At 33.9% G+C, this 14,662-nt stretch overlaps 1 protein-coding gene across 4 annotated transcripts in view; it reads left to right on the top strand.

Moving 5' to 3' along the window:
• LOC136832815 (ubiquitin carboxyl-terminal hydrolase 24-like) overlaps nucleotides 1-14,662 on the top strand; it is a 374,979-nt gene that overhangs the window by 228,554 nt on the left and 131,763 nt on the right. For 2 of the 4 annotated variants that reach the window (XM_067094450.1, XM_067094461.1), the window contains exons 32-35: nucleotides 6,358-6,477; nucleotides 10,562-10,779; nucleotides 11,111-11,221; nucleotides 11,441-11,583. In XM_067094450.1, coding sequence (XP_066950551.1) covers nucleotides 6,358-6,477; nucleotides 10,562-10,779; nucleotides 11,111-11,221; nucleotides 11,441-11,583 — 592 coding nt within the window. Of the gene's footprint in view, nucleotides 1-6,357; nucleotides 6,478-10,561; nucleotides 10,780-11,110; nucleotides 11,222-11,407; nucleotides 11,584-14,662 lie in introns of all 4 variants that reach the window. The other 2 variants (XM_067094436.1, XM_067094444.1) reach the window with 1 other exon arrangement.

Raw genomic sequence — 14,662 nt, 5'->3', positions numbered from 1 at the left:
CTCCAATAGTAAGTCTCCATGTGTAAAGACCGAGGGTTGATATTCGTGTAGGAACAAATGACAAATTTTTAATTAATTTGTATTTTTCCTAACATACAAACTTAAGCTCTTTACATAAAAGGCCCACTTCTTACCACCCCTCATTCTTTGACCTGGTCCAAAAGGTAAACTGAAGTGATTGAATGCATACCGGTTGGGTGGGTGGTACTTCCATAGGTAACTGTTACCATAACTGCCTTGCAAAATTTGAACAGCCGGACTTTCCAGCTTCACCGAAAGTTATCCATATGTAAAGACTTCAGGTTTGTATGTTAGGAAAAATACAAATTTTGTCATTTTTCCTAACATACAAACCTGAGGTCGTTCCATAAATGGCCCACCTAGCCACCCCTCATTCTGCTTCCTGGGCCAAAAAATAAAGTGAATGTGTACCGACTGGATGGCGGTGATTCCTCCCCTTCCACCTGTAGCCAGCTACCAATATCCACTTTGTTTTCAGTTAAACGGCAGGGTTCAGCTTGCGCTGATAGTAAATCCCCTATGTAAAGCCTCAGGTTTGTATGTTAGGAAAATTACAAATTACGTAAAAATTTTTCATTTCTGTAGGCTAACCTAACAACATTGTTACTCCTTGAGTACATGGCTTTGTGAACATTATTACCCTGTTTGTTAAAACATTCTATCTCATCTCCTCTTGAGCAATGTTTTAACCTCATTATCTAGACTGGAATACTTATCACATTCTAATTTGCATTATTTACCTCCTCCCTGAAATTTGTAGGTATGTACCTTTTGCTTTTGTCTTGTCCTCATCCCAGTAGTAATTTTTCAGCAGATTGATAAACATTCTTGAAATTAAACCAGTACTCTTGGATTATCTGCTCTTCTTCAAGTATGGTTTCTAGAATTACAATCTTTTTTGTGTGTGCAAGGGGGTTAAGTCCTGTAGTTCATTTATATTGTTTTTGGACAAGAGCCTGCACTTCTATTGTTCTGTCTATTGGAGCCAACAGTGTTTCCCTCAGGAGTCTTATCTGATGTGTTTAGGCCAGGCTATAGATCAGTGGCTTTTACACACCCACAGTAAATGTATAAAAACATTCAGCTGGCGAGACTTAAACTCTTCTTAAGGGGCATGCCTATGTCATAAGGCACAATTATAAAGTAAATGACAGTTACTACCTTATGATTGAAGGGATTTGCTTTAGATTTTTACCACTTATTTTACAACTAATAATGAAAATCTCTCAAGGGGAAACCTAGAAATTCAACCTCAGTTAATTTTTTTTTTTAGTTGAAAAAATCATGACATCACTTTTCAAATATAATTTGCAAAAAAAAAAAGTTGCTCTAAAAAATTATTTTCCCAGCAACAATATAAAGATCACAACATTTTGTAAGAGTTTCATTGAATTTGGTTCAGTCTTTTTGGAGAAAAAAGCATTACGTTTTGAAAAAAGTAAGTTTCGAGAAAACAGCAAAACAAAAATCCTGAGAGAATCAGGACATCTTGAGTGAGTTACCCCTATATCATTATAACCCATTTCTCTATGATGCTACCACTAGAGAGAATGGGATATTTTAGTGGGTGACAGTTATTTTTGTACCAGTTATTTTGCCACTTTTTTACATGTCGTTCACAGTGCTGTACAAGTGATGAACAAAATTGTCCATGAACCAATCTAAACATTTTTATTTTTAGCAGTAACGCTTCAAGATATGCTTATTTACATGTAAAACAGTCCAAAACAGTGTATAACCCACTTGATCCTATCCAGGATTAGTCATACAGACTTTTTTGTACGTTTTTTACAATTTGTCGTTCACAGTGCCATGCAAGTGATGATCAAAATTGTCCATGAACCAATCTAAAAAAATTTTTTTAGCAATAATGCTTTATTTTTTACAATAATAGGTCAAGATTTGTTTATTTAGTCAAAAACAGGGTATAATTCACTTGATCCTATCCAGAATTATTCATACAGACTTTTTTACAAGTTTTTTTTACAATTTGTGGTTCACAGTGCCATACAAGCGATGAACAAAATTTTCAATAAACCAATCTAGAAATTGTTTTTAGCATTAATGCTTCAGGATATAGTTCATACATAAAACAGTTTAAAACTGTTAATAACCAAAATTCGGTAATTCCTTGAAATTCAGCAGTTGGCGCGCTCCTTAATCTTGTAGCATGAGACCACAAATTTCAGTAGTTTGGTAAAACTGCCTAGTGATAATAACAAAGTCTTGAATATTATCTGATGAGTCTGTGTAGCATCCCTTAGGTCATAGTTGCAACCACTTTTTAGCCTTTTATTCTAATTCCATTCTTGCTTCATTTCTCCAGCCCTGCTATGCAGCCCCTCTTAACCCTTAAACGCCGAGGCTCTATTTACAAAAGTGTCTGCCGTATGCCGGCGGGGTTTGGGAGTTAGCGCCGAAGAGGAAAGAAAGATTTTATCAAAAAATCACAGCACGCTTAGTTTTTAAGATTAAGAGTTCATTTTTGGCTCCTTTTTTTCTCATTGCCTGAAGTTTAGTATGCAACCATCAGAAATGAAAAAAATATCATTATCATATATAATTATTGGAATATATGACAGCTCGAAAAAAAATTTCATATATTTTTGTAAAAAAAATCGCTGCGAGCAAAACGGTTAAAGCTAATGAGCTATTTTTTTTTGTTGTATTGTACACTAAATTGAGATGATTTTGGTATATAACAAATTGTAAAATGATCAGAGTAACACGAGAAATTATTATCACAAAATGATGCATGAATTAAATAAGCGCTACGGCGTAAAAAAAGTTTTTTAAAAAATTCACCATAAATCGAAATATTGTGCTAGAGACTTCCCGTTTGTTGCAAAATGAAGGTAAATGGTTGAATATTACTGGAATGTAAGAGTTTTAGCTTACAATTGCATTTTTTGACCATTTCGGTCAAGTCAAAGTTGACCGAAGGTTGAAATTTTGGCACTTACCGTGATTTATATGAAAATATTTCAAACTGATAAAAGCTACAACCATGAATTATTTTTTGTTGTATTCTACATGAAATTGCTCACATTTCCATATATAAAACTTTATGTAATGGCTAATATAAAATGGTGCAAAAATTATGACAAAGTGACTAAAGAATTTCTGAGGTTTTCAGTAGAGTTAGCGCATGCGGACCTAAGGAAAAAGTTTTTCCAAATATTCACCCTAAATCGAAATATTGTTCTAGAGACTTCTTGTTTGTTGCAAAATGAAGGTAACTGATTGAATATTACTAGAATGTAAGAGTTTTAGCTTACAGTTGCATTTTTCTACCATTTCGGTCGAGTCAAAGTTGACCGAAGGTTGAAATTTTGGCACTTATCATGATTTATATGAAAATATGTCAAAATTGATAAAAGCTATGACCATGAGTTATTTTCTTTTGTATTCTACATGAAATTGCTCATATTTTCATATATAAAACTTTATGTAATGGCTAATAGAAAACTGTGCAAAAATTACGACAAAATGACTAAAGAATTTCTGAGATTGTAAGAGCCTGACGCCGTCTCTTCCAAACACGTGTGTGTTCATCGTCCATCGGAGTGGCGAGACGTTTGGCATCTTCACAAACAGAAACATACACACAGTTTGATACAGAAGATTTGTTGGAACATTATGAGTACATGATTAGAATGCTTGCATGGCAATGCAAGTAGTGGTAATTGTACATACATGAAGACAACAGTGGTTAGGGAGAAACAGACGGAAATATTGTATGGTTGAAATTGCTTTCCTTTAGAGAAAGAAAACAAGATGCTCTTGTTGTCTTGTCCACTCCGATGGATGACGAACACACGAACACACACGTGTTTGGAAGAGACGGCCTCAGGCTCTTACAAGATTTTCAGCAGAGTTAGCGTGGACGTAAGGAAAAAGTTTTTTTCAAAAATTCACCATAAATCAAAATATTGTGCTAGAGACTTCTTGTTTGTTGCAAAATGAAGGTAAATGGTTGAATATTACTAGAATGTAAGAGTTTTAGCTTACAATTGCATTTTTCGACCATTTCGGTCGAGTCAAAGTTGACTGAAGGTTGAAATTTTGGCACTTATCGTGATTTATATGAAAATATGTCAAAATTGATAAAGACTACAACCATGAGTTATTTTTTGTTGTATTCTACATGAAATTACGCACAATTTCATATATAAAACTATGTAAAGGCTAATATAAAACGGTGCAAAAATTATGACAAAGTGACTAAAGAATTTCTGAGATTTTCAGCAGAGTTAGCTGATGCTTTCTTTTGGGATAAGAAAGAAATTCGCGCATGCGCAGCGGGGTCACGCTTGTAAACAAAACAACAGCGTGATCCGCGAACTCCCAGCATCCCTCAAACGAGGCCTATAATTATTTTTCCGCAAATATTTAAAAAACTTTTTGTAGTCGACGTACAGTATTTTGCGTCCACTTGGCACCTGACAGACAACTTTTGTCGATGTAAAATACGTCCAGTCGGCGTTAAAGGATTAACTGTTACTTCTTATTGCAACTGTTGGGTTTTATCCCAGTTCCATGTTTAGACCCTTGTACTTTAACCCCTTATTTTTCTGGATCTCTCTCTGTCTCGCTGTCCAACCACTTCAACTCATTTCTTTTTTCACTCCCTTAGTGCTAAATAACCAAAAGTGCCTCAGTCTTGGCTTGAGAGCCCAGATTTGATAAATAATTATCTGATGAGGCATCTGTATCAGTGATGCCACAACCTTGTCAAAAACGCTCAATTTGAGAGAAAAATTATCCATCTCCAGTGTGAAACCCACATGCCATCTAAGCTGAAGATGCTTGCTTCCATTGATGTCTCGCCCTTAAGGTCAATTTCCCTTTCACTCTTTGAAATGATCCTCTGGTCTCCTCTTCAAGTGGATAGTTTGGAGAGGTGGAAAATTGCAACAAAGAGCAAAACTTGAGTTTGGGAAGTTTATTGGACACTTAAAAAATAAATAATCCTCTAATGCAAAGTTGACAATTTTTTAGAGTTTTTCAAGTAATATTTTTGGATTTAACCAATTTTGGGGACCTCTTTAGTTACAAAATTTAGACTGACATTCAGTATGACCGAGCAGATGCTAAACCCCTCACTGTCAGTTGTGCACTGTCTTACTTGGTACAGCTCACACACAATTCAGATTAAAAGTTTGTGTTGACAGTTTTCTTCATTGCCGTATTTGAGCGAACATTCAAAAGTTGTGGATATATTGTATTTTGGCTAAAATTCTTGCCACACCTTAACTATGGAATGCTGAGACTCATTCAACTCATAATCAGCTTGATGATGCCATTATAAACTTATCTGAACTTGGAAAGTCATTCTCAAGTGTCCTGGTATTTTCTTAAAAAAGGCTCACAGGACTCCATTGTTTTCTGCCAAGCTTTTCAGCAACCTTAAGCTCCTAGGTGCGCTGCATTTTGCTTATTGCTTTTCATCTTTTCTGACTTAGCTGTTTAACTCCTTTAACTTTACTTTGCTTCAATTTTCAGTTCTTATTCAAAAACAAATCCTTCAGGCAAGTCCAGTAAGTCTCTCAAGGTGTGACTCAGAGGTCTCATAAAATTACTTGGTAAGGAATGAAAATATTTATAGCACTTAATCAATGTTTTAATGTCAAAGTGGATGGCAAGATGGTATTAGGATTCAAGATCTTGGCCTTTGGCCATTGCATCATAGATTTTCCAATGTCTTCCCATATGTTGATCCTGAAGTATTGTACTGGAAGCATTCCATTAGGATTGAATTCTTTGGCAAACACTTTTTGAGGCTCCTCTTATGCATCTGATGTATGACAAGTCATTGTTTAACCAGACTACTGAGCTCATGTATAATGCTCAAGTGAGACATTTGGTCATACCATGGAAGATGGCATAGCCTTATTCTCAAAGTTGAGGTAACTCCCAGGGGGCATTATTGGCTGTCTAAGGCAGTGGAACCTTCATCAATAACTTCATGAAACTTGTGTCTTTATCTGTAGTTTCACTTAGAGCAATAAACATTTGTGCAGTTTTTATGGAACTATAGAAACTGTAGGGTTGGTTTTTGCTTTAGGTGTAATATTTACTCATTAGACTCTTGATGTTCTTCTTAGTATTTTTAAGTAATGTATAAATTCCTTCGTAATTATTACAGTTGTAGGCTTTTTAAAATTTTAATACCATTCAATGTTTTAAATACTACTCCTTTTACACTTCAGGAACCTTCCTTACCTCATAATTCACTTTAGATATTTGCTAACTTAAATTTTCAATAAGAATGGGAAAGTCAAGTTGTGTAGAGAGCATAATTACATAGACAAAATAAAATCATCTTAATTACAGAGGACAGCCTTAATAAGGACATGTGTGAAAACTCTCCCACCTGTACTAGTCATTCAGCTGAAGAGGTTTGGATATGATTGGGAGGCATCAAGAGCTCTTAAATTTGATGATTACTTCAAGGTAAGTTTGATTTCAATTCAAAATTAATTATTATTAAGAATTTTGTCTTGTCAAAATAGATGTATCCAAAGTTCATGCTATAAAGAAGAACATATTTTTTCAGATGTACTGATGTATTGTGATGTACTTTTGTGTATACACTAAGTCACTACCAAACTTACGAATGAGTTACATTCCGGATGGCTGTTTGTATCTTGAATTGTTTATAAGTTGGATTTTAACACCATTTTAAAGGTACTAACAAACTTACAAACGAGTTACATTCCGGATGGCTGTTTGTATCTTGAGTTGTTTATAAGTTGGTTTTTAACATCATTTTAAAGGTACAGTACTCTTCATGCCTAAATATTTAACTATGATGTAAAGGCTGAAGGTTGCTCCACAAATACATAAGTGCAGTTTGTTTCTGTGAAACTCAAAAATATACAACATCAAAAAGAAACATAACTTGCCCATATAATCATGTATCATCTGATCTCGTGTGTCCTGCGACCTGAGAATTTTGTCCCAGAACATGATTTCATCTTATACACTATATCTTATGTAGTGCAAGATGCATTTTCAGTAGATTATACGAGGCAGTGCTTGACGTGTGATTTCTTTTCAGTAGATTATGCTTGCCTAGGCTTTCTATGCCTATTCCAGTTTTGGTAGATGCCACTGATAATGCATATTATATCTAAGTTAGCTTTCAACACTTTCGCATCTGTATAGTTTGAGCGCCGCGCCTACCAGAGATCCGAGGTGTCTGGGAGCGCTCGACAGTGCGAAAAAATAATTATTTCGAAAATTCAGCAAAAATAGAAATTATATGCCAACAACATTCATTTTGCTGTCCTTTTTTTCTCAATGCTTATAATTTATGGTGGAATAGTCAGAATAAGAGTCCCAGCCCTCTAAATACGAAAAAATTTGGTTATTAAAAAAAAAATTACTTATTTTTACATTTTCGTTCGTAGCCCAAAACTATGAAAGTCAGGCAAATGAATTTTTTTTATGAGAAAGCCAACAAAATTCTCCAAATATCGATATATAAAATAATGAAAAACGAATAAGTACAGTTGGTGAAAAAGTTGATAGAAAAGAGGGTAAGAAACAGAGTGCACTGCCCGGTGTACGGTGAGAATTAGCGCTAGAAAGTTGTTTTTTTTTTTAAGAGCTCTATCTCGGTTATTTTTCATAGGAATTACTTTGTAAATATTCGAAAATTTAGAGGAAAGGTTAAGGAATACAATGAGAGTCAAGTCAAGAAAAATGGTTTTGCTAACGGCAACAGTTCCATTTTGACGTTATAAGTTGATCGAAACAAAAAAAATGTTACCATTGTCAACATTATCATTCGTAGCTCAAAAACTATAACAATTAGGCGAATGAATTATTTTTCATGAGAAAGCCAACAAAATTCTCGAAATATCAATATATAAAATAATGAAAAATGAATACAGGTAGTCCCCGGTTAATGGCGGGCTCGGTTAACAGCGATCCGGTTTTATGGGGCTTGTCTAGCAACAAAAATCGGCAATTTTCGGCACCGAAAATCGCCGATTTCTGCTTATCGCCGCCAATAATTGGGTATTGGCGCTGATACATACTTAACAGAGGCGCCGATAACTGAAAATCGGGGCTTTTCGGCGCCAATAACCCCCGAACATCGCCGAAAAAGCGCCGAAATCACCGATTTTCGGTTATCACACCCTCAGAAACGGAACCGCGCCGATAACCGGGGACTGCCTGTAAGTACAGTTGGTGAAAAAATTGATAGAAAAGAGGGTAAGAAACAGCGTGCTGCCCGGCATATAATGAGAATTAGTGGTAGTTATTTATTTTTGAAGAGCTCTGTCTCGGTTATTTTTCATAGGAATTACTTTGTAAATATATGAAAATGTAGAGCAAAGGTTGAGGAATACAGTGAGAGCCAAGAAAAATGGTTTTGGTGATGGCAACAGTTTCATTTTGACGTTATAAGTTGATCGAAACAAAAAAAATGTTACCGTTGTCAACATTATTGTTCATAGCTCAAAAACTATAACAGTGAGTTAAATGAATTATTTTTATGAGAAAGCCCACAAAATTCTCTAAATATTGATGTGTAAAAGAATGAAAAACAAATAAGTACAGTTGGTGAAAAAATTTATAGAAAAAGAGGGTACGAAACATAGTGTTTCCAATAATGTAATCCCACATACAAATCCCACATTTTATAAAAAATGTAAAAAAAAAAAAAATGTAAGATACGAGAGAGAGGCGTGGGTAGGATCAACTGATTTCATTGTGAGAATTTTACTATGCCAGGGATTTGCACATGCGCAGTACAGGAACTAAAAAATTTATAGAAAAAGAGGGTACAAAACAGAATGCTTCCAATAATGTAATCCCACATTTTATAAAAAATGTAAGATACGAGAGAGAAGCGTGGGTAGGATCAGCTGATTTCATTGTGAGAAATTTACTGTGCCAGGGATTTGTGCATGCACAGTACAGGAACTGCTTGGCTGGCGTATTGATGCCTGAGTTACACGGTCCAAGGTCTGCTTTAGCCTATGGAAACCACTGACTGTCCGAATAAAAAAAAAATTTCCTCAACACACGTATGAAAAATTTCAGTAAATTTTACATAGCAGTACATCAGTCGGGTAGGAAGGGGAGTAGGGTAATTTTACGTACCACTATGTCATTTGGGTATGAATGGGTTAACTAATAAATAGACTTATAAGCAAACGTTCAGTAGGTTAAATGCAAATCTTCATACATTCAGACAGGCTTAAAAAAGTTGTGGCTTGTCTAAGAATTCATTACTATCTCTTAAAATTAACAACCACTTACTGTTGTGTTCAAGACACTGGCATAAGCAACACCAAGTAGTGACATAAACAACCGAATTGAGAAACAGCTGTTTACCTATGTTAGTTACTATAACTAATTTACATTTATTAAGCGTTGCATTACAGTTGTTGAGTTGTTAAGACATAGTAATTTTCAATGGTAATTTATGTAAATAGAAATAAAATAAAAGTTGTATTCATCCCTCACACAAAAGAGAAGAAAGTGTTAAACTATGCCACTATATTTAAGGTTATAGCTTTGGCTGAAGAAAAGAATAATGTGCAGGCCACAAAATGTTTTGGAATAGGCAAATGTAAGATAATAAACTGATGAGATTACACCATTACTTCCTTTAATTTACTGTATTTATGAATAAAGTAATTTCCATTTTTAAACCCAGCTTTAATAATATACAAAAAAAATGTATTTCCGAAGTACATTTCATTTTAGCAACAAATGGTAGTGATATCAGTAAAATGCAATCAGCTGATGATTTTAAGAATACAGGCAGTCCCTGGTTATCGGCGTGGATTCTGTTTTGAGGGTGATGATAACTGAAAATCGGCACCAACACCCAATTATCGGCGCCGATAAGCGGAAATCAGTGATTTTTGTCAATAGACAAGCGCCGTAAAACCGGATCGCCATTAACCGGGGACTGCTTGTATAAACATTATCTGAATGTAAATGGTGCATGATCGCTATGTTCATAAATTATAATATGATAATACAACATTAATACATGAAATATAATTGCATATAGTAAGTAAAGCAAGTTTTATTAAAATTATCATTGTTCTTAATAGAGTGGTACTGTATTATTTGACTTGCAAATGGATATCTGTCATGTAACAACCTGACCGAGACCAATAAAAATTAGGTTTTAGAAAATCACATGGTACAAGAGTACTGTATATACAAAAATTTTAACTTGTGACCCTGTCTGTTGTTCTTATCTGAGTGTTTGTAAGTAGGGTGGCGACTTTATATGATTTTGTAGTTCACAACAGATAAGATATGATTTTGTAGTTCACAACAGATAAGGATAATAGTTTGATGTGTATCTCTGGGGGTATGCACAGTATGCACATTTAATATTTTAGTTGAATTTATCTTCATTTTGTTTTTAATATTGCTTCATTTGTAGAAGTTATTGTTACATACTACAGATTAAGATATAATCTTTACACCCCATTTAATAATGAGGAAGTCATCTATTTCTTTTTTCTTTTCTGAATTGAATACCTTATCTCTTGTACAGTTTCCATGGGCCCTTGATATGGGTATGTATACAGCAGATGGTATAGCTGAACAAGAAGATGATCCAGGTGGAGGTAATGACAGGACCGTAACGCCTCCGCTTGATCATAATGACATTGTTAACTCTTCAAAGTTATTAAGTTCACAGTCCCCTATTTCCTCTCATACACCATCAAAATCCAGCAAATCTTCTAATTCTGGTTCTCCTCACACACCAAGGTATATATTCCCTTATGTTCACAGGTTTCTCACAATATGTACGGAAAGCTCTTTCTGTATTAGTTACATTATTTTTATTTGTTGTAATGTTTAATTTTAGTTACAGTATATCTTTTTTGTATGCCAGATAGTGCCTTCTAAAACGGCAGTCTTGCATTGTATTGTTGCATGGCATTATCATAATGTTGTTAGAAGTTTTGTTCATGCATATATGTATATTGTACATAAAATCCAGTTCTTTTGAATACAAGCAATTTTTTTAAACATTTCATGTAGAGTTACATTTGATATGAATTAAATCTAGTTTTCTTTTTCTCCGAAACTTTTTCAGAATAAATAGCCGGGTACGTCACAGAGGAATCATCTATGAATTAGTTGGTGTCATTGTACATAGTGGGCAAGCAAGTGCTGGTCATTATTATTCCTACATAAAAGATAGAAGGTGTGGACTCCCATTACATATACTTTTAAATATTAATCAAACTTATTCTGTATTCCATCCAGAAAGAAAAGATTTTTCAAGCATATTAAATGTTAAAGTGATATATGTATAATATACAGTGTAAGCACGAATAGCTCAGTTATATTACGGATAGCTTTGTTACATTTTCTTTGTATTTACCTTCAGAGGAGACCCATTAACCAATCTGTTTATCTTCAGAGGAGACCCATTAACCAATCCCAACAAAGGTCGCTGGTTCAAGTTCAATGACACCACTGTGGAACCTGTTGAAATGACTGACTCTCTCCTAGAGCAAGAGTGCTTTGGTGGGACTTACAAAGCAAAGGTTTCATATGATTCTTGTAAGTGTTGCAAAGACATTTAAACAAAATTTGCATCTTCACTTTTTTCTATCTTCAAGAAATTGATTAAATTATTACCTAGTCATATCAAGAAGTTGAAAGGTAAAAAATTAATCTTTTGAATTCCATATAAATAAGCATGAAATTATTAGCCAGCTTTAAGTTGTGTGAACCATTGGCACTCTAATACTCATCATCTCTAAGCTTGTCTGTTATACTTTTTATGAGTCATACTGTACTGTTTAAGTTTTACAGTGTATAGGTTTTATTATTTTGTTGTATTGTATTTCCTTCCTTGACTCATGATCAAGAAAACTTGCAAAAAATTTCTTATTTTTCCTAATATCAGTCTCATTGGGGTACTGCTTACAGTTGGCCATGCATGGTTCATGGTAAACAGTACTAAAGATTATTTATAAGGACTTTTTGCTTTAATCTTTTTTTAAATCTTCTGAGAATGGCCTAAGGAAATCTGTAGATGTGACTCAACAGTGTCATTAAACTATTTTCACAACAGTGGTTAATTCATTTAGAGTTACAGTCATACCCTGAACTTACGCGAGGTTAGGTTCCAGACTTCCTCTCGCAAAAAGAATTTTCCTGTAAGTTTGGTACGTTCTCTAAAAATGCTAATAAATGCTTAATTTTAGAGTTTAAACACTAAATATGACCCTAATCATGCCCCCAAAGTATTAAGGTAACTTTTAAATGAAATTAAAGTTACTGTAATTTCATTTAAAATTTAGCTTAATACATTGCCCTTAAATAAAGAAATAAATGGCTGACGTAAAATATAGGAGTGTGAAGATTACTTGTACTATTTCTCTTTCTCTCCCTTCTGACCAGTGTATTTTTAGAAGTCTTCTCAACCTCATTTTTAAGAACTACTTTATTCTAGTACATCTCTTTCTCTTTGTTCTGAAATTTTTTTCATGAACAAACCGTGTTTTTTATTTGGACATACAACCTTAGTTGTCGCTATGTTTTAGAATGTAATATTTGCCATAGCGCATTTACAGTTTGTAGACTGTACAGGTAAAATTGGATCAGTGTAAAATTTTCTATTGTACAGGTAAAGACATTCAGAGAATTAGTAATAATTGTACAATATGTGTGAGCGCTAACTAGAAATGAGAGAGAGAGAGAGGTAATTGTTGTCCTTACGTTAATAGAGTGAAATTATTTATAAATTATTATGAAGATAGAGAGAGAGAGATTACTTAGGAATCCTTTAACCTGCCTTCAGCAACACTCCCCTTTCCTGTCACATTAATTAGATGTACTTGACAGCTTTGCCCTCGAGCGAGTTCACAAAAGCTCAGGGAATATTTGTTTGTTTAAAATACTATCACATATGTAGTATAAATTTTGTAATTACAGTTATTATTATTATTATTATTATTGATATTATTATTTAATCTTATTATTATTTGAAAATAAGTATTTATTATTAGATAATTAATTTATCATACAAAATTAATAAACATATGTATACACATACCATAAAAATTCTCTCGTCTCAGTAAGAGAGAGAGAGAATTATTATTTTTATTAACGTTATTTAATTTACACATAAAAGCTTGAAAACTTATAAAATTACATAAAAAATTAAACAAACACTTTTGCAGGGTTTCTCAGGATTTGCAAATGTTCGCGTGTCTGTGAAATGACAATTAGTTAGGTTCCAATGAAAAGTTTGTGTATTTGTGAATTTGCGCAAGTTTGGGGTATTACTGTACATATAATTCAGGTAAAACTTTATTTATATGAAGTATGAAACTTTCAAAATCTTGCAATCACAGTGGAATATCTTCACTCACATTTTAATGAAGGATTTTTTCTTTTAGTAGGTTAGACCTTTGGCAAGCTCTCCATTTGGAGGGTCTAGCTAAGTGACTTGGTGGTCTTGTTAACTACTTTATAATGGGAGCACTTGCTTATCTTACTTTTTTTCTTCTTGGTTTCTCATTTGGTCTAAGTCCTCATCTATGCTCCTTGACCATTGTCAGCATCCTGCTACTTTCATATCTACCACCTCTCTAACAAGTTGTACTTATCCCTATCTCCAAATGGTAAATCAAATGATGATGATGTCCTTGTTTACATCTTCATCAGCCAAACCATCTCTGTCTCCAGTATTTTCCAGTTTCTTAACATCATACGCCTCTGTTAAATCCTTGTTTTCCATAGTTTTCCTAGCTTACTCCAATACTGAATCCTAGTATTCTTTAGTTAACTTTTAGAACTCTCATCCATTTTCCTTGAAAGTGCATTTTTAATGCTGGGTATAGAACCACAGGTCTTGTACATCTTATATTTTTGTGTGGTACTAAATAAAATACCTTTTTACCATTATTCAATGAATTTACAAATCTCTTTCCATTTTATCCAGGTTGTGATTACTCTTTCCAAATGCCTTTTTAACTTTGACCCAACAATCTTGTTTGTCGTAAATATAACAGATTTTGTTTCTTTCTTGCTGTCCTTTTTCACTATAACTTACTTCTTCTTTGCCTAACCCAGTGTTAACAGCCTGCAAGGTGCCCTAACAATTGCTACCAAATCACATCTGTGGTGCAGTGATGCCATCCAAAACACTATAATAGTGATAGTAATGATAATATGCAGGAAATAGCCCCTCTTTTAAAGAACATTCTGTTGAAAAGATTAGTTGCATCAACTGAATTGCTTGTAAAGGGAATTTATTAGGATACATAGAATACTGTACAAATAAAAGGAACCCCAGAAACAAACTTTGTCTGTAGGAACTAAATACAAAGAACCATTGTCCATTTAGTTTGTATTTCAATCTAAACATTTGTCAAAGTTGATTTCATTGTGCAGGGTACTCAAGTAGAATATGAATTTTGTATCTGCTGAAGTAATTATAGTGTGACTATAATCTTGAAAAAATAATAGGAAGGCACTAAAATTATAAAATGAATACAAACATTGTTTTAACGCATGGCGTTGAGTAGAGATTTTTTAAATATAAAGCACAGTAACGTGATTGGCAGAATTTCACAGACAACTATTGTTTCCACAGTGTTGGAGTCAGTGGTGATGATGATGTGAAGTC

Source organism: Macrobrachium rosenbergii, chromosome 4 (genome assembly GCF_040412425.1).
Source record: "Macrobrachium rosenbergii isolate ZJJX-2024 chromosome 4, ASM4041242v1, whole genome shotgun sequence".
Lineage (NCBI taxonomy): Eukaryota > Metazoa > Arthropoda > Malacostraca > Decapoda > Palaemonidae > Macrobrachium > Macrobrachium rosenbergii.
The sequence above is the reverse complement of the archived record's forward strand: the minus strand, read 5'-3'. Positions and strand labels throughout refer to the sequence as shown.